General features: G+C 44.4%; 1 protein-coding gene across 1 annotated transcript in view; it reads right to left on the reverse strand.

Moving 5' to 3' along the window:
• The window catches only part of GRAMD4 (GRAM domain containing 4), a 76,751-nt gene extending 52,409 nt beyond the window's left edge, over positions 1–24,342 (reverse strand). Inside the window, exon 1 of the mRNA XM_065843813.2 lies at positions 24,119–24,342. Coding sequence (XP_065699885.2) covers positions 24,119–24,147 — 29 coding nt within the window. The 5' untranslated portion in view covers positions 24,148–24,342. The remainder of the gene's footprint in view (positions 1–24,118) is intronic.
• Positions 24,343–24,430: the final 88 nt, after the last annotated feature.

The raw sequence follows: 24,430 nt of genomic DNA on the forward strand, positions 1-24,430 counted from the left end.
TCTTTGAAGTTCTATTGCTTGTCAAAGCTAAGTTGAAAATAGAAACACTTCTTGCTCGTTCATTGACTATTTGACGAAGAAACTTGTCAGCTATCACATCCAGAAATATATCTAGGCCCTACTATTAATAGCAACTAGAGACCAAATGCTAACAGAGAAGTTTAAACCTCTGATAAGCACTAGCACAACTGTGTCACGCTCTCCCCGTCTCAAAGGCCTCCGTGTTCAACCAGTTTTACATAAAATGCAAATCAGACCTACAGCAAAGCAGCTGTAAACCAAACCTTGTTTCTTCATCATTCATGTCGTCAGTGCTAATGATATAAAGCTATACGAAGAAATAATCAAGCCAGTTGAGTGTTACCCCTGTGCTGGCGGGCACTCACCAGCCCACAGCAGGGGAGGACAAGCACAAACCCTGGGCCTTTTCCATCCCTCTTACGGAGCGAGTAGCTAACCCAAGGCTGCAGATGAGCATTGCTGTCCTGGGCAGAATTGGGGAGTCCTCAGCGTTCTCCTGTTAAAGTCACATTTATCTGCCACTCTGCCACTCCAGGGCTGGATCTGGACCTCTTTTTATAGCCCCACATATACAGCACTTGAACGGACATTTCAAGATCCAAATTCAGTTTTCCCCTTAGAGCAGACTCACGTTCACTCATCACACAAAACAAGTGAGAGGCAACAAAAACATCTGAGACAGAGTAATCTCCAGCCCTTCTCTTCAAGTTTTACCTTCAGGCAATGAAGAATGAATCAAAGATCTGAGCTGGAACAGACAAGGATCATTGTGTCCAACTGCTGTCCCTGCATATGACAACCCCACAGTTCACACCATGTGTCTGAGGGTGTTGTCCAGTCTCTTCTTGAACACTGTCAGGCCTGGGGCTGTGACACCTCCCCGGGGAGCCTGCTCCAGTGCTCCAGCACCCTCTGGGGGAAGAACCTTTTCCTAATGTCCAACCTAAACCTCCCCTGGCTCATCATCCTGCTGTTCCATCGAGTTCTGTCACTGGTGGCTAAAGAGAAGAGTTCAGCACCTCCTTCTCCCCTTGTGAGGAAGCTATAGCCACAATGAGGTCTCCCCTCAGTCTCCTCTTCTCCAAGCTGAACAAACCAAGTGACTTCAGCCGCTCCCCACACGGCTTCCTCTCCAAACCCTTCACCAACATTATAGCCCTCTTCCGGACACTTACTAAGTTTTGGTTTGTTTTTTTTTTTTTTACCCTGCGGTGCCCAGACCTGCACCCAGTGCTGCAGGTGATGCCGCACCAGTGCAGAGCAGAGCGGGACAATTCCCTCCCTGCCCAGCTGGCAATGCTGTGCTGGATGCACCCAGGACACCCTCTTAGCTGCCAGGGCCGCTGTTGGCTCATGTTCAACTTGCCATTGACCAGAACCCGCAGATCCCTCTCCACAGAGCTCATGAAAGACCCATGGGGTCGGTGAAAAGGCCCAGCAGTGGAACTGCCTGGGTTGGACACGGACTGGGAACATCAAGTCCTGAACTCCAGCCTCCTCCTAGGACAGTTCATGTATCTCAGCCCTAGTCACAGAATAACCTGGCCAACAGATGTACCAAGGAACACATTTACGGTATATTCTACTAGTAAAACTGATGTACCTGCCCTTAAGTGTCTTACCATCAGCTCTTTTTAAAACGTAAACCTTCGTTTAAAGCCCTAACAGATCACTCCACCAAACACAGCTTAAATTCTGTAACACAGAGGCCAGCAAAACCCGATGTCACCGGCGTCAATATGTTTAAAGTATTATTCAGTAGGTTGACCATTAAAAGAGGAACTAGTAAAGAATCATGTTCCTAGGCATTTTTAAGCGCTGTAAGTACAAGAAGCTGTTATATAAAAATATCTGCTCAGTTATAATTTAAAAATAATAAGATCTTTTTGTCTAAAAATTGTTTTGAGTGTACCAGGCTCCCAGATTACTTACAGCTACATTAGATTAACCTAAGAAAAAACCTAAGCTTGCCAACAAGCTCCTATAGAAACCCATCACCTGGCCTCCAGCCAAATACGCGATCTAAGACAGGCTTTTTATGTCAGCAGCCTGTTCTTGCAACTAGCAAAATTTTTTTAGATACAGATCAATAAATATGGTGACACTTAAGCAGTTTCAAGCTCGCTAGAAAAAAAGCTTCTCAGAGACTTTGTGTTCCAAGTAGCTTGAGTCAAAGGTAGATAAGCTTGAGGGAGCTTTTGTAAAAGGTGAGAACAGAATCTGACCTAGAATTAGCTTTATTGTAAAACAGAGTAACTAAATATCAAAAACACTTGCTTCACCCTCATGGCTATTCACCCCTCACCCATCCACATCTTGGCCTCAGCTGGTCAGCTCAATAATTTTCAGGCTGTTTCTAGTGCTTCCCCACACCAGCAACACTAAAACCAACATGCAGTTTTGCACATGCAGAGCTCAGAACATGAATGTAGACCCACATCTCCTTCTGCTTTCAAACTAACTATAAAAAAAAAATTATGAAATTATAATAAAAATAGAACTATTTTAATTCCATGCGCTGCTAACACTCTAATTTCCCAGCACTGTCATACAGATGACAATAATTGTTCTCACTACGATACAACAAACAAGCTATAAATAAGCATTAAGACTGGTGTCATGCTTGCAAATTACTAACTTGAGCAAAATAAAAATCAAATCCATCCTCCCCAACCAAGTTTATTTCAGCATACAAACACCCTACCATTAATGCGAGCAACAGGGGATCTTTCCCACATTCAGTGCTATAACAGAAGTGCTGCAGAGCACAGTAAGGCAGACGCTGACTCTGCAAGACCAATTTAGGTCCAACTTTGTTGCACCTCAGCCAGATCTAATAATACAAGCAGGTCCTCTGCCATAATATAGTAAGGATATCTTACATTAACGTGCTTATAAACAAGGCAATTCAGGCACCCAGGTTTTTAAGGAGGTGGCTTTTATTTCTCTTGTTGCAGCAGCAGAGGTGAAACCAGCAAAATTAAACAGCAGCCTGTAAAAATTATCTTCAAGTTCCAAACCATCAAGTAAAAAACTAGGCAACAGTTTAGGTATACAGGGCTTGATTAGTAAAAAGGGCTCTATTTTCCACATTACAAAAAAAAAAAAAAAAAAAAAAGCCAACAAAAAAAACTAAACAACAAAAGCAAAAACAACAACAAAAAACAAAAACAACCACAACACACCACTAAAATAATCTTTAAAGGTGCTTTTTTATTTTCCATTAATATCTAGTTGCTAAAGCAAATCCTTCAAGGCTGAGGTATTACTCCTTTTACAGAGGGCCAGAGATGACTTTATTTAAACCTGATACGAAAACCATCAATTAACCCCTAAACAACTGTCAGATGCTCAGTTTAAGTGAATATATCAAGACCCCAAAATCCAAACCAACATATGCACACATTCCAAACTTAAGTAAAGAAAACCCAAATTTTCACAAACTTTCACGTGGAAATCATAAGGAGATCTAGCATGGCTTTTCCTGCCTGTGTTTACTGAAAGGCTTCAGCAAGGAGACAACCAGCTGTTGGGGACTGACAAGAGCAGGCCTGCCAGCTTAGTCTGAGGGGGTTTGGGTTATGGGGCTCCTTCCTATGGACATCATCCCCCCACCCTCTGTGCCACTGCTCCCCCCATGCTCTGCTCTGGCACAACAGGGAGGAGGTTGGGATGCGGAAGGGAGGAGAGAACTCACGGAAGGGCAGCATTCAATGCATCGCTGCATTCTGAAATCCACCTCAACTCACCCCAGAGTCTCCTACAAGTGGCTTATAGGTTTTAGTTTTCTGTTGTTGCATCTAGTTCTTACACAAGAACATGCTGAATCAGTGGCCTGGTAGACCCGGCAGAGATTGAACAGATAAATTTTCATGTGTGCTTTACTGGAGAAAGGACTCTGCTTCACAACACGGTGATTCAGTTTTCCTTGGCTGCTAACTAAACACAAACCAGCTACACAAAGTCAAACCTCTTCGCCTTAGTAAATGTTCATCTGGAGCCTGAGGGGAAGAAAAAATAAAAAAAGAACACATTGAAACATCATAGATGAATTTCATCTTAGGTCAAAAAGGCCACGTGAGACTATGACACAGCAAAGGAAACTTCAAAGCACCTGTGTTCTTTGGGTAGAAAAACAGTGTTTCAGAAGACTGAAGATGACATTCGAGTTGAAGCAAATCTAGCACAGCCCTGAGCTCTCATCCTCCCTCCCCATCTCCTTTATATTCTCCTCTTCATCTCCAAACGCCTTCTGCAGAAGTTCAGGGTAAGAGCTCTGGTACCCAGGAAAAGCCAAGCTCTGTGTGTATGAATAAATCACAGACACTGTGTCAACACCAGGATGTTTCGGTCTTATCATGAAGGAGGGGCATGCAAATCGAGGGAGTGGACGGTATTATGACTACCTTAAGTGTTCATTACTTCTTCACTGAAATTCTCCTGGGTGTTATTTCTAAAAGAGCTGACAAGAGAGCAGGAACACAAGATGACACACTCAAGGTCATCCACATACCAACTGATACTGAAAAAAAAAGCTTGGTCTGCTTTTTTTTTTCTGGACATCTCTAACTAAAACTGGGAACTGCAAGGAGTAAATCTAAGCTTAAAAGAGATAGACGGTCCAGCTCTGAACTGCTCTGTGCAAAAAGTTTCCTCTTGCTACATGAGTACTTCCCTCCCAATTTCTCATCCTAATGGACAGAATCTCAAGTCACTGTCAGAACATTTTGTACTTATTAATATTTAAGAAACTAACTGGAGAAAGATCAACTGACTGCACTTGAGAGCGCCTTCTCTGCTCAGCTTTTCTTTGCCCCGTACACACACTTCTCCCAGTCTGCAATCCAGAAGGCTCACATTTGTGAAGAAAGCCAAACCTTATCCACAGTGTTTCTTCTTGAACAACAGGGAATGGTTTTGTATAGATGAAGTTGGCACCTTTCAATAAAACTTTACATTGAGTTCAACTCAACAAGATGCTGAAGCACACAGAAGGCACACAAACTTCATTCAACGCAGCCCTTTCATGAACGGTGCCCACATGAGACTTATATCACCCAGGACTATGCAATATGTTAAATTACCTGTATGTCTTCTCATGGGAAAACAAGAAACTGCAATACTTCGGGCCAAATATCCAGCTGAACTGGTCAAGAGGAGCTTACAAACGCTCCCCAAAAGTTCCAAGTGTTGCGCAAATGCCCTCAACTTCTGACATCAACAAACACGCAGAGCTTGACCTTCAGAGCTGAGCTCTCCCCACACTCAACCCATCACAGGTTCATCCTGTAATTAGTCACCACCTTAGCATCACAGCCTGGTAAAGTGTCCCTCCAACTACGTCACCCTTGGCCCCAGGGGCACCACATGATGCAATGCATATAGCAAGCAAATTGCTTTCTGGTTTTGAGTAACACCTGCTACAAGCTCCCGACCCCTTCAGGGTCAGGCATCCTTAAAACTCTAGGGATAGACTAGACTGGATAGGGACAGACTAGAGGGATAGGTATTGTTGTGGTTTTTTTGCATGAGAGTTGAAGCTATAAGTTAGGCTACCTATGGTGTGGAGAATTACTATGTTTAGTAATTCAGGTTTACTTTGAGTTTAAAGGGAGATGAACAAAGAAAATCCCACCACAATCATCTCCTATGTGTCACAGACTGCTGGCAGAACCAACACTCGATTAACACAGGTCGGAAACGAGCAGGAAACTGTGTTTCAGTGTTGTAGGCTTAATTAGATGCAGCTATTAATTAAGCATCAACTATGAAACAATTTAAATTGTCCACTGACTAGAGGGAGGAGGGGAGGGAGAAAAAAAATGTGCAAAGCTGTGTATATGCACTACGGTAGAACACGGGGACTGGAGACAGAAGTTCAACATACTGATCTTGCCTGCCAGCGGTGAGGTTGTCACAGCAACCATAATGCAGCTTCATGAATATGCATTACACTAAAATCTATTTTTTTCCCAAAAGAGACAGACGTGTCATTCAGCTCACAACATGAAGCTGCCTGGGAGATGAATCAGGGTTGTACAATAAAAGTGCCTTGTCTTCAAAACCATCAGCTCAGCTGCCGTAGGTAGGAGAGGCTGGGGGAAGAGGGAAGACACAGAACATGGCAGCAGGGGGCTGCAGGACTCTCTTCTGCACTCGCCTCAGCCAGAGGCTACTTAAGACATATCTGGCAACATTTTATATCAGAGGTTCCCAAAACGAGCTGCTCAGTCCCTGCAAAGTTTCAAACCTGTGCAAGGCATCAGCATTAATCCCCCAACCACCTGGAGACAGGCCCTTCGGCCAGCCAGAGGAGGAGGCACCTCCAGTGACCCTGCACAGAGGGATGGGAGCTGGGGGAGCTGCTGCTCCCACTGCCAGGGGCAGTGCCCAAGGCAGCTGGAACTGGGGTGCCTTGGCTTGATCACCAACTGCGGGTGGAGGGACTCGCTTTAAAACAAACAAACAAACAAAAACAAAACATGAAACACACACACATGTACCTGTACAGGTCACACCCCAGTGTGTCAGGAAAGAAACCGAAAGCAGTGACTATTTCAGCTGAGCAGCTGTACTTCATACTTAATCACCCACTTAATATTACACCTCCAAAGACAAACCTCTTGCACAAACATGTTGACATGCTACACACCTCTGTTTCTCTTTCATAACAAAATCCAAAAATTAGCAAGTTTTGTTAAATTAATTCTTCTGTAAACTGGAAATTTTAACTGCCAAAACAGGAAGATAAAGCTCACTTTCTCCTCCAGACACCTGTGAGGGAAAAATAGTGAAACATTTACTATGTCATCTGGAGAGCAGCACCAAAAAGCCCTGCAAGAAAAGGGCTTTACTTGCAGAGGGGAGCTCAAGCAGCATGGATGGACTGGAGGAGCCACCAGGTCAAGCCATGGGGCAGTGAGTAGCTGCTCAGCCCTGGTGTTCACCAGCTGCTCTGCCCGGCAGATACCCTGTGAGGGTCAGCATGTCACGATATTAATAAAAGCCTATTTCCCTCCAGGTGGAACCCTCCTTTCCCCATCACCCACTGTGCCTTCCCCCACTACATACCCATCCCAAGCCCAGCCAAGCCTGAAGCCCACTTGATCACAGGCTGACACCAAAGGGAGCAACCTGTTCATTTCTGCCATGGCCTTCATGTCACTTGACCATTCATGCAGTTTATCAGCTCATTGCTGATACAACTAATTTTTGTGTTTGTTTTCTGGCAAGGTCAGTCTAACTGGAACAGACAGCTATGCAGCCTCACTCACTCATGGTTGCACAAGTTGTTAGAGCTCTTGTGCCTCCTGAACAGAAAACGTTTCCGGGCAGAGGGAGAAAGCATCCTTTTACAGCAGCCACCTGCACTTAAATCAGGTTAAATGACTGCAAAGTCTCACCCTAAAGACAGTGTTTATGAAGCTGCCATGAGGCACATTTCAGAAACCAGTCCCACGACAGAGCTTCAGTCTCTCCTCTGAAGGACGGGAGAAGAGCTTGTCACAGCTCGGCATTGACAAAAAAGCTTTCTTCTGCTTCCTCACTGTGAATTTTGTCCATGGGTGAGGGCAGCTGAGGGTGAAGGTGGGAAGATGAACATCACCAACTCAGTAAGAGCCTCTCTATACAAGAAGGCTCAGGCAGCTCAGGTCTAGCTGGGCTTCAACCAAGTCAGAAGCACAAGGGAAGCACTGCCATAAGCAAGCACCACAGTTTCTGCCTGTACACACATAGAGACATGGGGGTGATGGATCAGGGGAGAAGGATGGGACACAACTAACACAGGGTGAGATTAGGCCATCACTAATTGTATCTCCTCTTCCACTGTTCAAATGTAAGTGTAAGAAGCCTAGTTTGACATAGCACTCAGAACAAAAGTTAGCCTTTTACAATCGGCTTTAAAATAAACATCTGAAGTCAGAAGTACACATACTGGCATGGAACATCTTATTCAGACTAATAAGTTTATTATGGAAGGTGATCACTGTTTAGAAAGTGTGAGCCCTGCCAGCCCTGCCAAAGATTTTTAATTCTATCGTCTCAGGTAAAAAAAAGTGCAAGTTACTGAGACCAATGCAGTTTTATCTGTTCAATGCTGTTCATCATCCATGGATATATATAAAGATATAGATCTATAGATATAGATATATCAGAGGATGGGGATAAACCAGGCTTAGTGAAAGACAGCTTGAGAACAGCCTTCCAAGGGCTATGCAGAATGGCTTGGACCTAGCAGATATTTCTTTGAGAGGACCCTCAGCAGCGGGCAAGCACTTCCTCAGCTGGCAGCTCACCCAGCAATCTTCAGAAACAGAACAAAGGTATATAACATAGTCTAGTTTTGAAGAATGACTTTTTTATTATTATTATTTTTTAAAAAAGATTTCACCTTGCTATTTACTTAAGAGAACTAAGAGGTACACATCTGAGTAGGACACAGCTCACAGCCAACGACTGTAGCCTGATTAATCTCTGCTGAGCTCCATGCAGTGCATGTACCTCCATGGAGCACAGCTGAGAGCATGAAACTCACTGCCAAAGAGAAGCCGCACCAGCCCTTACGAACAACCATCTGCAGCACCACATGTAGCCAACTTGCACACATGAGCAACGCGTCACACGGTGCCAAGAAACCCATGCATTATGATTTCTCTTACGGCAAGACTACAGAGAAGGAACTGCTAAAGCTATCGGGCAGAAGACCACAAAACTACAACCGCTGTGTGACATGTGCAGTGATAAAATGAACTCCTCTACCTTTTTGTTCACAAAACAACCACAGAGCCACGTTCATACTCCCCTAATCATTCACCTATTGGAGCACCTCATTGAGAACAAGGCTAAGGGCCAGAGTACAGCAAGATGGTCTATTTTAAGGGGCTTCCATCCATTTAGGGAGACACTTCACCAGAAGCCAGCATTAACATCTTTGTCTGTGAGTAACAAGATTTCATGAAACCATCTAGATGCAAGTTTTCAGCAGAAGATTCCTAGGAGGCGGTGATTTTATGTACAGCACTTCACAACTTCCTTCTGCAAGCTTCAACTATTCTACCGCTGATCTGAGAATTCATGAAGCCTCTAAATTATCTACGTTGCAAAAACACAGCACACCAAAACCCAAGTGTTTCAGATGTGCTGCCTACAGAAACCAATGACAGGCAGAGGCAACGAAAGGAACTGAGTATTCTTCCAAACACCGGTAGCTCTCCAACCACCACACGGTCATAAAAATAATTTTAATGACTTAGAAGTTTAACTTTTCCCCTCATGGGTAAATAAGTTCAACAGTGCTGGTACATGAAGAACTACAAAGACACAGCTAGCACATGACAATTACAACCACCACTACAATTAAGAACCTTTAATTTCCTTCCTATATACTAGCCTTGAGCTTACAAAGAACGTGTATAATCCCCAAATCCCACACATTTCCATGTGAGAAGCAGTGCTGCTGTTCATTCTGTTCCTTTTCCCTTCCTCCCAAAAAAAAACCCTGAAAATGCTGCTGAAGTTGGTGCTATGGGCACAGAACAGACAGGGCAGGAAAAACAATCAAAACACCAGGTAGATTATGTCAGTTTGCAATGCTGAAATTCCTCATCATGTCAACTTCTAAATGAAGTGGCATGAAGTATTGTGTAAAACCTTGCATAAATAATATGTAAAAGGACACTGTGTGAAAGACGGTTATGCTGCGCAACACACAAAGAAGAGATTTCTCCAACTAACCTAAATGAAGGAGTAAGAGAAACAGCAAGTTTCAAACGAGGTCTGACTTGAGGCATCGGCTTCATTTCTGGCACGGTCTACACTACACAGCCACTTGTAAAAGCCTTGTAAACTATTCCTTGAAATCTTATCACGAGAGTAAAAACTCAAGGTCAAGCTCCCACCAGCCTGACAGAATGTGAACAGCAGCTCCACAGGAAAGCAGCACTCTGGAAAAGAGCCTCCTCCATCCCACCCACACAGCCCAAAGGAGAAGAGGGATGTTTTTCTCCACGTAGCAGAGTTTGGAAACAGCAGAGGAAGTTGCACAACATGGGCAAGCACCAAACTCGTCCTCTAGGTATAGAATCGTAGAATCATTTCAATTGGAAGAGACCCTCAGGATCATTGACTCCAACCATAACCTAACACTAAACCATGTCCCTAAGCACCTCATCTACGCACCTTTTAAACACCACCAGGGATGGTGACTCAACCACTTCCCTGGACAGCCTGTTCCAATGCCTGACAACCCTTTCCGTGAAGAAATGTTTCCTAATATCTAATGTGAACCTCCCCTGGTTCAACTTGTGGCTATTTCCTCTCACAGACCCCTCCCCCATTTCTTCAGAGCACAACTCTTTATGTAAGTCCATCTGCACCCTTGGCACATTTGCTATAAAAAGTACTGAATCACTGCACCCGAAAGACAGGTTTGATATCTGAACTGCCATTACTTGTTTAAATAATTTGGCTATTTAACTGACTTCTCTTAACACAGTGAACTGGCAGGCTTAAGGCCAGAAGGCCCTTCTGTTCAAGGTAATCTCCTCTAGAGGAGCAAACCTCCATTCCCTCACATTTCAAAATGCATCATTCCCTCAGTAGGCAGAATATCTGCTCTTTGTCCTCATGCTTACAATAGTAACCCTGAATTAAAACAACAAACCCAAGCTGGCATAGCCACACCAGGCAGCGGAGTATCCAACCCTACAAGAAACTGGAGGGGCCATAAGGAGTATCATCACAATCCAGCAAGTTAACACTTTTGTCTAGCAAACTCCTTGGGTGTTCTGCCATAACTGCAGATCTTGCATTTCACATGTTGATTTGAACATGCTTTGAACAGCATAAATAAGTGGAAATCTTTGCTATTAAACGTGATTCTTCCAAGAAGCACATGTAGTCTGAGCATCTCCTCCATACTCTTTCCCAATAACCCCTGTACGCAGTAACAACTACTGTTAAAAAAGCCAATTTTGTTGATACTGCTAACTGCTCTAAGCTGAGGATGGATGACGGACACCAGTTCAGCCCAGGAAAGGGCTCAACAGTTGTGACAGTTAAATAGGCGACTGGTGGAGAAGTATCAGGGTGAGGTTGAGCAGACACGTGCCCCCACCCCCCAGCAGTTACAGATGGGGGATGACAGCGTGGGGCCTGTGCCGGAATAACCTCAGAAACAATGACAAAGCCCACGAGTCAGACACTCGTAGAGAAAACAAAACAACACAAACATTATTCCAGTTAAGTTTCCTGCCTTTTCTCTCAATTTTTGTTAGTTCACAAGACCAATTTCATTTTGCAAACAAAACCAAAGTAACTCATCACTCAGGACACTCAACACTGCTGCAAATGAACTTGGCCCGGCAATCGCAACCCACACACCTGCAGACACAGGCGGCAGCTCAGCTCCCCCCTTGGCACACGCGGCTGCACGCGTGACCCACGGAGCAATGGGGAGGAGAAATGGGGCTATGCAACCATATTCTATGAGCAATTTTGAGGGCTCCTTAAAGTATGCATAGAGTTGAGAAAAAGCAAACAAAAAATTGCATCATTTCAAGAAAGCACAGAAATGACACATTACAGAAATCTGTAACAAAGGTACAAAGCTTCATCCTAACAAGTAAACCAGAGAGCTTAAGCTATTACCATAAACTAGCCCAGGTCTTACTAATTGAGCCATATTTGTAGGAAATTAACATTTTAACGGCACTTGTTATATCCTATTGCCTCATAACTGCAGGTGGCAAAAGAAAATATATAGACAGCAGTTAACAGCTACATTTTTGAAGCTGCTTGAAACAAGATATCTTAGAGCAAGCCTTTAAATAAACAGGGCACATCTACACACCCAGCTGCCCTCCTCTGCCGAGGGGGCCCTGGTGTTGGCAGCACCACCGCAGCGTAGTTATGTGCTAAATGGCACTTCTCCAAAACGAAACCAGCTCCTCTCTTCATAAAGCCATATTAGTAAGGTTTCCACTGTATTTCAACATTACCTGTACTGGGGGCAAGGAAGAGGCAGAAAAAACATCTCTGCCAGTTTGGTTTTCTGATCCCAAACATTGGGTAACCTATGAATCCAATGGTGTTTGCATTTAGTGGATCAGATCTTTGGTTTATCAAGCATGCCTGTACAAGCACTCTGATCTAACATACTTTTTGCATGGTCTATTTCAAAACAAAGTATTTTCCTGTCTCAAAATGTCACAAATACATCACAAAACCTGTCAGGCTGCTAAAATGATATAAACACAATGACAGTAAATAGCAACCTGGCACATCACTGAGCCTTCAGACCTGAAATAGATTTAAATTAACGCAAAGCTAGCAGGACAAAGAGTTTAGCAATGAAATGAAGAAACCATGGGAGAAGAAACAAGATTATTTCAGTCATCATTTCAATCAGACCAAGCAACTTGAAAGCCAGCTACAGCATGGCATTTCTGTCTGCCTCTAAGACTGGGATGAGGGCCAGAATTACACTACTTGAGCTGACGGGTTTATTTATGCCACGATGACACTTCGGTTAGCAATGACAAAAGGTCCAAATGTCAAAGTACTTTAAGAAAAAGAGCCACATAAACACAGTATATCTATCTGAGCAGTATGGCCGGGGTGTGGAAGGAAGGGGTAGGGAGCGTTATTCCTCACTTGCACCCACCTTGCGCACAAACCACTGTAAAACCATTTCAGTGGGGACCATTTCAAACCTTTCTAAGTTCACAAAGAAGATTTCTGGAGCGATTCCACCTTTCTTTGTCCAGCTACTCCTAAGAAAGGGTTTGTTTTTTCCAGGTCGAAGCCAGAGAGAAGCCAGTGGTGCCTCATGGCAAAGTTGAGAGGCCGTGTCACCAGTTGAAGCACAGAGAGCACCCACAGACCTCAAAAACACCTCCTGAAAACTCCCTAAAAGATCTGCAGGAAGGACTAGAAACAAAGGCAGAGAGCAGTGTTTTTGACACTTCGTTTGTCTCTTAACCAGGACTAAGATTCTGTGATTCTGTGACTTCTTCCAGCTCTAACTTACTCCCAGTCAGTGCACTAATAGTCACATATTTAAATCTTGGAATTTTATAAACTAAACTATGTATTTCACTTTTCAAGAAGGATCCTGGAAGTTTAATCACCAATCAAGCTCAAATTCTTGTTTGGGAATATCAAGCCTTTTGTTTACACTGCACAAATGTTTTAACAGATACAGTCTCTCAGTATCATGGAAACTCAGAACTCCCAGACTTCCTGCATTAGTGGCAGAAGTATGCTGAGGATTTCAGGACATGATCAAACCACCAGCTAGCACTGAACTCCCACTAACCTCTGATTTGGTTGGATATTTGCCGTAGACGTTAGAAAATAATATCAATTTCAAAAATAATTATGCCACATTATTCTTGAATATTTTAGGGATTCCAAGAGGCTCTCATCTGTGCTCAAAACCAAACTACAGAGCATCAAATTTACTGACAGAAAAAAAAAAAAAAAAACACAAAAAGAATATTACATCTTTGGATTTCTTTGTTTTAAGCATCTGGGACCTTCATCCAGCTACAAAATCTAGGCAGGCTGACTAAACTCGAGCAGGGACTTGGCTGGCTGTAAATGGGAGTCTGTTCTAAGCAAGACCTAAGTCATGGGAGATGAGATGACAAGAAACAGGGACAGGCTGTCTAGGGTGAAAAGACAATCTCTAAACACATAATTAAGGAATAGTTCCTATCCTACTAACATTCTTGCCAAACCCTTATTTTATTGGATAGTACAAAGTCTTTCAGAAATTAACCACCTGTTTTAATCAAGAACTGTTCTGGGTTTTTATTGCTGCCCCATAGCATACCAGAAGCATCAGGCCCCTGAGGGCTGTTGTAACAAGGAGAATAAAAAACACACCCAGCTACAACCTCTCCTTCAGAAGAGGTAGCCACACAACCCAAAAGACATCAAAGGAAGTTTTTATTGACTAGAAGACCGTTTTCCAGTAAGTAGAAAGGTTTCTGGGTGCCCAGGAACCAGAGCAAACATAAGATGGGAAAGCTGGGCCTGATTAGTGTATAACGAGCCCTAGGATCTTGGCCTAAGAGCTCACATGTGTACGAAAAACAGTATTTGGTTCGTAAGTTAAGGCTACAGAAGACATCAGACCACTTCGTACTGGTGTTCCCACACGAGGCTGTGTACAAGAGCACATGGGGGATGAAGAAGCTGTCCCGCTCCAGGAATGGCAGGATGCGATTGAACAGCTTTATTTAAAGGTGCTTTCTTCAGCGGACTGGTCACCAGGCAAGCTTTCCTTTTCACCTTGCCAGGCAGAGAGCTTTGCTCTCCCCACGCCCCAGTGACAATACTCATATTACTAGTTATGACTGTATTTTTCCAAGAACTTTAAGAGTTTAATCTACTGGTTAATCTTTAATAAAGAGTTGTTTCAAATTATTATCAACTTGTAAGAAAGAAAAAGTGCATGCCAGCAGTTAATCTACTTCAAGAGCTGGTGTCTGGCATTTCCTCCATGGTTCGGAAACACCAGCAATGAGTGTGTTTCCTAAACACAGTTTCTCATTTCAGATAACGAGCAACCTGTGGTCAGACAGTCATCTTCAGCATCCAACCCCTTCTTACTGTTTCCAGGAAGCATATATGTCTTTACCCACTTTTCTTCTGACATTTACAGGAATGCAGTATTAACTTCATAGCAATTAAATCACTGAATTAACAAAAGCTCCAGAAAATGCCACTCTGTATGTAAACTACCAACACTTGGTTCAGCTGAAACTTTTGAAAAGGGAGGAGAAAGTTAAAAAAGCAAACCACTGCCTTTAAAGCAAACAGACACTCTTTTATGTGTTAGTCCATGTAGTGCTTCCAAAACTCATCTAACACAATTGTTCAATAGTTAAGTACACACATGATATTTTTTTTTGTGCAGTGCAGTCTGCTGTACTTTCATATTAGCTCTCAGATATTATGATGAACTTTTAGCCAGTTGAGAACAAAGCCACCGTCACGGTAAGATAAACAGTTGTACTTTGCTTCAGACAATAAGGAATACAAACTGCATGGAAAGATTTTTCCATGATTTAACAAAGACAATAAATTGTCACCAACAGTAGACTAATGAGTCACAGACAACAGCTTAATACTTAAAGCTTATCTCTAAAGAAAAAAAAAATGCATATGCAATTTCAAAGTATTAACAACAAAACAGAAAATGAGTTTTTAATAGATCCCATAGTCTCCAACCAGAATAGCTGTGTGCATCCAAATGAAATCCAAAGCGGATACTCCACACAGCCAGGCTTGCATTCCACCCAGAAAACCGGCCTGAGAATGCCACTCATTGTTTCTCATTCAAACAGCATATGCTGTCCCTGCTCTGCTTTAACAGGGGACTGCCAAGGGCCAGAGAGCTTCCCCAGGCAAAGTCAAACTGCTGGGCAAAGCGAGCTCCACGTTCCTCCTGTAGAATAGTCCAAGAAATGGCATTTGTGCCTCGCTGGTTTTCAATGCGGGTTGTAGATGGATAAGTGATCCAGCGTTAGAGGAAATCATTGCTGGCAGAGCCCTCAAACTGGGGAAAGGTTGCTCACGGAAGAAACAGGAAACCAGAAGCAGCTCAAGAAAAAGTGTATTTGCTGTAAAAATGTTTCCTAACACAGTTTGCTGAGGAAGTCAGAACTATCCGACTTTGGCTGGTTATTCACATAACTGAAAGTAAAAACAAGATCTGTTGAATCGTACATTGTACATCTGTTGAATGTACACTGATCAGCCCCATCAGCAACCCCACCGGGGAATGAAAGCAAAACTCTCGACAATAGGCCCAAACCCTTTTATAAGCATCAAAAGCTTTACATTCAGAACATTCCTCCAAAACAAAACAGGGCTAGCTCCAGATAATTTGGAAGAGGCCACAGTCCTCATTTCTGCAGCGTTTCGCAAACTCTTGACGTTAGTTTTAATTACTGCAGGTTTCCAGGAAGCTCTTAGAGCCGCAGAAAACCCTGGGAGCACAGCGCTCTGCGGCAGCTGGCAGCTCTCCTAAAGGATCAGTGTGTCCAGCCAGACACTCCACGGCTTGTTGGGAAGGTCATTCCACATCACACAATCCCAGGTGAACCCATACAGCTGCTGAGACCATACAGGGTTCTACAAGAAACCAAGCCACACTGCATCTTCATACAAAAGGTGATCTCAGACACTCGGGGATATCTTTTGGGTTGCTTTGTAGATTAGCCTTTAAGAAGGGTGTGAAGATCTTGGTTAAAAGCCCTGCAGAAGTGTCTAGAAGTGGTTTAATGCCTTGAAAAGTCAGACTACGTGAAAAACAATAGTTATACAGACTCCACTTACTCCTGCCTCTGATAACATGATCCTTGCAAGCTGACACAAGATTCAGCAGTCTACTGAGCTGGTTCTTACTATTATCTGATGATCACAGTCCAAAGTCACGCTGATATTAGTCACATGAGGATGCTTTGGATGTTTTGCTGCTGCCAGGTCCCACGCTTCACAGGTACCTTTGCCCCACACCAACAGGGTGGCAGCTGCTGGGAACTGAACCTGGGCTACACGCAGCACAAGGAGCAGCCAGGATCTTCAGTACATGCAGGCAACTCCCTCCACATCACTCTCTATCTGACAAGGGAAAAGGTGAGGAAGAGGAAGGATGAAGAAAGCCCCAAACCTAAAAGCGTGTTCAGAGATATTAACAGGATACCAAACTACAGATCATCTTGCAGCTTGATTTTGATTCAGGTAGCCAAAATCATATTCATTGAGGGGTGCATTTAGCGCAAGGAATACCACATTGAAGGCACACTGCATTTCAGCTTTGGGTGTTGAACACACTGTTTTTTTCCTGTTGTGACATGGCATCTTGTTGCAATAGTTGTGCATCTTACAAAATGCTCAGAGACCAGGCTAATGGTCCCTCCACCCTCGGTGAAGTGGTTATGCATATTTTCAGACGGGTCTCTTCTCTGCTGCTCAGCTCTCTAAGGCTCCAATCGGGTATGCCACCCTCTCCAGCCAACCCAGAAAGCATAAACTCACTTTTTGGCAGCATGTTGTCCCTGGAACAAAATCTACTACTGATGGTGGTCCTACTACTACAGGAGTGTCTGGAGAAGCTGTGGCTGAAGTAGACAACTGCATAGTGCCCAAGACTCCGATCTGGACTGAATTAGAGTAAATTACAGGGTTCACACATCCATGCCAGTCCTAACATCACTAGGAGGACCCTGAAGCTGTACAGCTTGAGCCATCAGCTGGCTCTACCAAAAGCAAGATGAAAACAAGACACCCTTGCCAGGCTCATAACACAGCATCATGGACTCATGGCCTTCAAACTACATTTTAAGCGTTCCTTCTCTAGAGGCTTTGCATTTCCCCATCCTTACAGCTGTGACACTGTTTAAATACTGCTGATGGCTATAAACCCACACACCTCTGCACAGCGCAGGAATTGCAACGCGCTGTTAACCTTGAAAAGTGCGGCAAGGTATTTTAAAATGAAGTTAATGTGCACACCTGGGAACACATAGGTGAGATCTAGAGAGGGGAAGAAAAACACACAAACCATTTCCTGAACATAGAGCCTTGGGTAGCAAAATCCGCAGTGAGGGGCTGGAGGACTTTTTTCCTGAAGGTCACTAAAACTTTTAAGAAGTTCTCTTTTACATACACATTTCTATCCTGAAACCACTTTTTTTAACCTTTAAGCTAATGAGAAACTTCAAGTTACGAAATAACCTCTGCTTTGAGCACCTAAAGATGTCTGTGTATCCTTCATTGCAAAACCTGGTACTAATTTTCAGCCTCTGAGAATTGGTTGGTTTCCAATCCAGTGAATTTAAAGTGTTCTATATATGAGTAACCTGATACCTGAAATGAATATTGAAGGAACAAGTGGCTTTTACAACATGGTAGAAAAATGCCAAGCATTAATAATGCCAGATACTAATACAAACTGCTGACAGTTCTATCAAGAGCTCTGATAAGACAGTTTTAGCGGTTGGAAACTAATTGCACTCAGTCACTAATTGCATACATCAGGCCAGCATGGAGTGCATGGCTTTGTTCTCTTTAATTAAGATAAGTATAGACCTCTTAAGTTGTGCAGTTATTTTCAGGGGAGTACTATGGAAATTTAAAATGCATCTATTAACCATTGTATTTGGACACAGAGAAGGTAAGCTACTGCTAACTGCTTTTTCATATAATTTTGCCATATTTTTAAGAACCTTAAAAAATATTTTAACCAACCACAACACACCTACAGATGTCCCATCCCTGGAGACACTCAAGGCCAGGCTGGATGAGGCTCTGAGAAACCTGATCTGATTGAAGATGTTCCTGCTCATTGCAGGGGGGTGAACTAGATGAGCTTTGAAGGTCCTTTCCAAGGCAAACTGTTCTATGATTCTATGATATACAGGAAGAAACACTCAACAGTCAAGAAATCAGTGTCCCCTCCCACCAAGTTTGATGAGAATCACAAGGATGAACTGATATTTTATGCTTTATGCCTTTTTCTTCTTTTCCTCTCTCCCTCCTGCCATGAGTAGTGTTACCGGCATTGCACTAACAGTTTTATTCTGCACCTGAAGTGTTGACCTAAAAATAAAAACCCTGTTTACAAATGCTATATTTAACATCAACTACAGTTACCCATATAGGCATACAAAACAGCTGTGGTAGAATACAGAAGCATCTAAACCATTCTCAGATGAGTGTATACAAGAGATGCTCACCTTCAGGCACATCAGTGATGCAGAAAGTGCCCAGGGAGCAGGCAGGTCACCTCAGTGGAGCACAAACCAGCATGGGATGGCTGCTGGAGAACCAAACCAGCCCCCAGCAAAGATGAGTCCTCACAAACATAAGCAAATATTAACTCAAAACTGAAACCAGCTCTGTTTCAGGCAGCAGTTTGTATGTATGCACCCCAAGAAACACACGTACCCCAGTGACTAAGGATCTAATGATGACACTGGGCATGTGTGGCCAGCCAACCTAGTCATAAATCCCTTAATCACAAGTCAAAAGAGTTGTCAGAGCCTGTATTGATGGCATCGGGGAAAGAGGGCTGAAGTGTCTGGGTTTTCTTTAACAAGAAACATCAGCTCTTATGGAAGAGCAAAAGTACTCAGAGAAGCTGTATCGGTGACTTTGAGCACCAAAGTGATCTCTAGGATCTGCATCCTAATTTTTTTTTTTTAAAAAAAGCTCAAAATTTACTTTAGAAGTTTCTTATTTTTACAGCATACTGTGAAATGTGAGGTCACTGCTGGAGTACTATGTCCAGTTCTGGGCTGTGCTGTACAAGAGACACATGGGGAGACTGGAAAGAGTCCAATGAAGGGCCACAAAGATGATGAAGGGGTCGGAGCATCTCTCCTGTGAGGAAAGGCTGAGAGAGCTGGGACTATCCAGTCTGGAGACAAGAAGGCTCAGGGGGATCTCATGAATGTACATAAATACCTGAAGGGAGGGTGCAGAGAAGCTGGAGCCAGGCTCTTCTCAGTGGTGCCCAGTGACAGGACCAGAGGCCACGGGCACAAACTGAAACACAGGATGTTCACTCAGAGCATCAAGAAACACTATTTCACTGTGAGGGTGACCGAGCAATGGCACAGGCTGCCCAGGGAGGCTGTGGGGTCTCCATCCTTGGAGATACTCAGAAGCCACACGGACATGGGCCTGGGCAACCAGCTCTAGGTGACCCTGTTTCTAGATGACCTCCAGAGGTCCCTTCCAACCTCAACTATTCTGTGAAATAAGAAAGACTAGATTGCTTCAGTCACTGATGAGATGCCTAGAACAAGTTTTACACTAAGTTTGATGTCTTTGTGTTAAGATGTATATCTAGAACAGGCAATGTGGTCTTCACAGACCACCACAAAGAACTTGCTGAGTTAACTGGTGCTTTGTACAAATGGAATTTCAGTTTCCTCTGAGATGCAGATGTAGCTTTTAAACTAAAACAGACAATTTTAAGTATTCTGAAAGCATGTTTAGAAAATACTGCCAATGTTTTTTTTCCCTCATTAGCACAGGCAAGTATTAAACACATATGGTGACCCAAGATGCAAATATAAAGGATTTTTCAAATGCAACTGAACATGCTGGGAATCTTTATCTTCCACTATTTTCAGAAGCAAATAACTGCATCTTCAATCATTTAAGAACCTCTGAAGATCTTGTCTCTTAAGTCACAGAACTGAATCTATTAATACTGCTACCAAAGTGTGCACCAGGAGAAAAGACTGTGTCTTAGAGAAGGGGAAGAACAAGCAAGAGTGCTCCTAACCACAAATACGGCATTTTTAGTTTGCATCTGATAACCGCTCTTTCAGTTTAGTCAAGGCAAGAAAATTTACTGTGCAAAAGAAACTGTACTATTAAGGTGAAGAATAAACATGCAGACTTACTCTGTGTGAAGACTGCAGAGCCTGCTAATATTTATGAAGTCTGAAGTGGCTTCAAAGAATTCTTACTTCATTTTCCTATGTCATAACAAAAAGCAGCACTAGTTCATTAAAATATAAGGTGAGTTCACCACTAACCTATAACTGTTTTAATAAATTCTGATCTTCTAGGAAGAGGCACAACTTCTTTGTTTTGTCCTCATCCCTCATATCAACAACAATGACCACAAGATGAAAAGAGAAAACCTGCATTTGTTAAAAAACTTGAAAGATCAAAACACTTAAAGCCTGGAAGCACCCAACATTATGACCTAAAAGCTACATTTGATGGCTATAATCTTGTGCACAGATTATTTTATGGATTTACCTGCCACCATGCAAGGCCAGAGAGAAAATATTTTTTGGAAGCCCTGATCAAGCACTACTGTCAACAGCTTTTACTCCAATTAAACTCTGTGTCACAAAAATAACAAATTAGAGGAAGTCATCTGTCCTCCCAGCATGGATGCTACCATGCAGATATTATTTAGCTGAGAAAAATCCATGTAAGAAAGAAAAGTAAAGAGTGTTATAGGATAAACCTAGAAAATTGTGTACTTTATTTGGGCCTGACACAGTCAAGTTTGGACAAGAGAGCCTGCAATTCAGGATGGCAGTTTCTTCTGCACATAACACTGGAGTATTTTGGTAATAGCCAGGGCTTTGGTGACTTCAAAAAGACTATCACTGCTAAGCCTGATATATATTGGTGGAAGGAAAGAGAGGAAGAGACCGGGATAAGCCATTGAATAGCCACATAACTTTAACCCCGAAAATTCAGCAAGGTACATGTTGCCCTTGACTCAAGCATGCCTATATAGCATTTGTTTTCCAGACCTATAAGAAACAAAACATCAGTATATGTGATCTACTACATCTTAAATAAAAACATATTAATCATAAAACTGTTAATGGGACCATATACTACACAAAACACAATTTCGTATCTTCAAGAATCTTTATGGATTTGGTGGTGACCGAGTCAAAACACAAAGCATGATTTTTCAGCAGACAAAATGAGGTGAAATGAGGTCTTTGCTAATTTTCCAATAGATCTGTCATGGCTTTGGAGGTTAAACAGTTAATGTCCCTCCTTAGCTTTGAAGTCTCTGTAGTAAGGCCTGAATACTCAAGTATCAGAATGATGCTGAAGACACAACATATATACGTAGTATATGCATGTATCTACATCATATACATCCACAGACAACATTCCACATCCCAGAAGTATATCTGACCTTTAACAGCAGCACTAATCACTTCTCAGACACTGCAGAAGTTCCCTTACCAAAATAAAATATTAAAGTTATTTGGTTTGTTGTTGTTGTTGTTTTTCTCTCCCCAGATCTCAAAAAATATTGAATCTCTTTGGCATCTAATATTGCCCAGCCATTCACTCTTATAATGAACTCCAGCTCCTACAAGCTTTGAATACCAGACAGCGGGAGGAGAAGGGGTAGGGCCAAGGCAGAGCTTCTGCACTGGCTGCCTGCTGTACATCACTGGGAATTAGTTCTCAGTCAGGACAACAGCAGGGCTGTGTGTCAGCCCCCTGATTTTGCCTCCTCAGTTGGGATCTCCCGTCTGCCATCGCCTCCGAAACCAGGTCCCACTGAAGCGCAGAGCCAGGACAGGCTTTTCCCAGCTGCTGCCCTTAATTCTTCCCTCCCCCGCGGGCGCTGACGTCAGGTCACCAGGCCACAGCGATGCTGGCAAGGCGGGATAGGAGGGAGGTCAAAGCCTGGGTGATGCCTTCACCCAGAGCAGAAGCCGTATCACACAAGGAGAGGAACACATATGTTCAAGTAGCACCAGCCCCGACGTGCCTCCCAACAGCCACCCCCTGTGACCCCAGGATGTGCTGAGCAGACCAGGTCTCAGTAGTGTCACAGAAAAAAAAACAAACCGATCAGTCTGACACCTAAGCTCAGGTTAGTCGCACCTGCCACCAGCACAAACCACCTCTGAGAGCTTACCTGCAGAGCCGGAAACATGACATGGCTCCTCTTCAATTTGGTCTGGCACCTCAGCCCAAAGTCACCTTTATTATGGCACAGGGATGAGCCAAACATACTTGTGGCCACCATATGAAAAACAGTGAACATAACTCAGGCTTTCAGGGATTTTTGCACAGTGTGGTATCATAACACCATCAGTTAATTTTACATTTTAGCAGCTTCACAGCTAGTACTTTGAATATCAGCTTCAAAACACAGACTAGGACTAAAAAAAAGCTCTCCTTTTTGAATAACTAGTTAACTAGATATGGCATTAAAAAATGCTTAAGACAGCACACACCTCTGAGGAACAAAACTACTTATTGCATCTTAAAAACTAAGGCAGGATACTGTCAGATAGTGCAGAGCACAGGCGCCAGGGATCCCTACTTGATTAAATATTTCCCCTACCCACCCACGCCTCACCCGCCACTGGAAACGCAATACCTGAGAACTTGTCCATCATTCATTCCACATACACACAAGCTTAACAGTACCACATCTACTCAATCTAAAACTCTGCAGCTATAGTAATGAAGCATGACATGAAAACATGACAGAAAGCTGTTATTGTCACCTGTTTGCCCCATACACGCGTTCAAGCCCAGCAACAACTCACAGGAGGCTCACGACACGTGCACACCTATCAGATCTTTTCTGAAGGAGCCTGGTTTGACAGCTTGGACTGTAAACCAGCCATTTGCCCAGCACCATGGCCCTGCCACCCTCTGTCTTGTAACATCAAGCTCTCCAGCAGTGCTGCTCTGCTCCTGCTCCTCCAACACCACCGTGCCTCATCACTTCACATTGAGATACATCCAGACACCGCATGATTTGAGGGACGGGTAGATCGCTGGTTACTATGTAATATGAACATGTGGCCGGCCCCTAGTTCAGCCAGGCTTAGCTAAAGCTCAAGAATAAAAATTCATAACACAGACAACGTTACCAGGTCTTATTTCCAAATCGGATGCTCCCCAGACGCCACTCCGTCTGGAGGGGGCAGGAGAGGGTAACGGTGGGTGCGATGCAGCTCGCGTCTGCATGCCAGCGACCACAACACGGTCCCCAAGACACCAACGACTCGGAAGACCAGCGAGGACGAGCTGCGTTTGTACACAAAGATGTGACCTTTACCAGGTTCACCGCCACCCCACGTACGCGGTGTTTACTACAGCCTGGCTCCGCGTTTCACCTGGACGGTGGCGGTGATACACCCCTGTCCTCACAGCCCTTCGTGCCGGAGGGGAGCGGGGAGGGGAGGAGAGGAGCTCACCCGCCCCGGGAGGAGCGGAGCGGGGCAGCCGGGCAGCCCCAGCGCCCACGGGGACTGTCTCTCGTTTCCCGCAAACGCGTGAAGGCCCAGAAAGACTGAACCACCGGGCGGGCTCCCGCCGCAGCCCCCGGTCCGCTCCCCGCCGCCCCCTTCGCCCTCCGCCGGGGTTTCCCGTCCCTAGGGCAAGAGGGCGCGTCTGTCCCCCAGCCCGCGGGACCAGCAAGTCCCCGCCGCCCCGGCCCGGAGAGGTCGGCGCCGAGCTGGGGATAGAAAGGTTTGGACAAAAAAAAGAAAAAAAAAAAAAAAAAAAAACAAACTACTATTTCCCCAGAGAGGCGGCCCGGCGGGGCACTCACCCTGCTCGTAAATCGGAGCAAACTCTCATTCACGCTCCCCGCGGTGCCCAGGCCGCCGGAGCCAGGCGACGCCCCGAGAGCCGCCGGTCGCTGGGCTGCAGTGGGCCGGGCGCCGCCGGGGCCGGGCTGGCCCGCTCAGCCCCGGACAAAGCGCGGCGCCCCTGCCCGCTGCGGGCTCGGGCAGCAGCAGGTACCCGTCCTCCTCCACCGAGGCCGTACCGAGCGCCCTGCGCAGCCGCCGCAGCTCCCGAGCCGCTCGCCGGGGCCGCGCCGAGCGCCCGCCCCGCCCCCGGCGGCCCCGCGGCGGGAGCC

Source organism: Patagioenas fasciata, chromosome 1, assembly GCF_037038585.1.
Source record: "Patagioenas fasciata isolate bPatFas1 chromosome 1, bPatFas1.hap1, whole genome shotgun sequence".
Lineage (NCBI taxonomy): Eukaryota > Metazoa > Chordata > Aves > Columbiformes > Columbidae > Patagioenas > Patagioenas fasciata.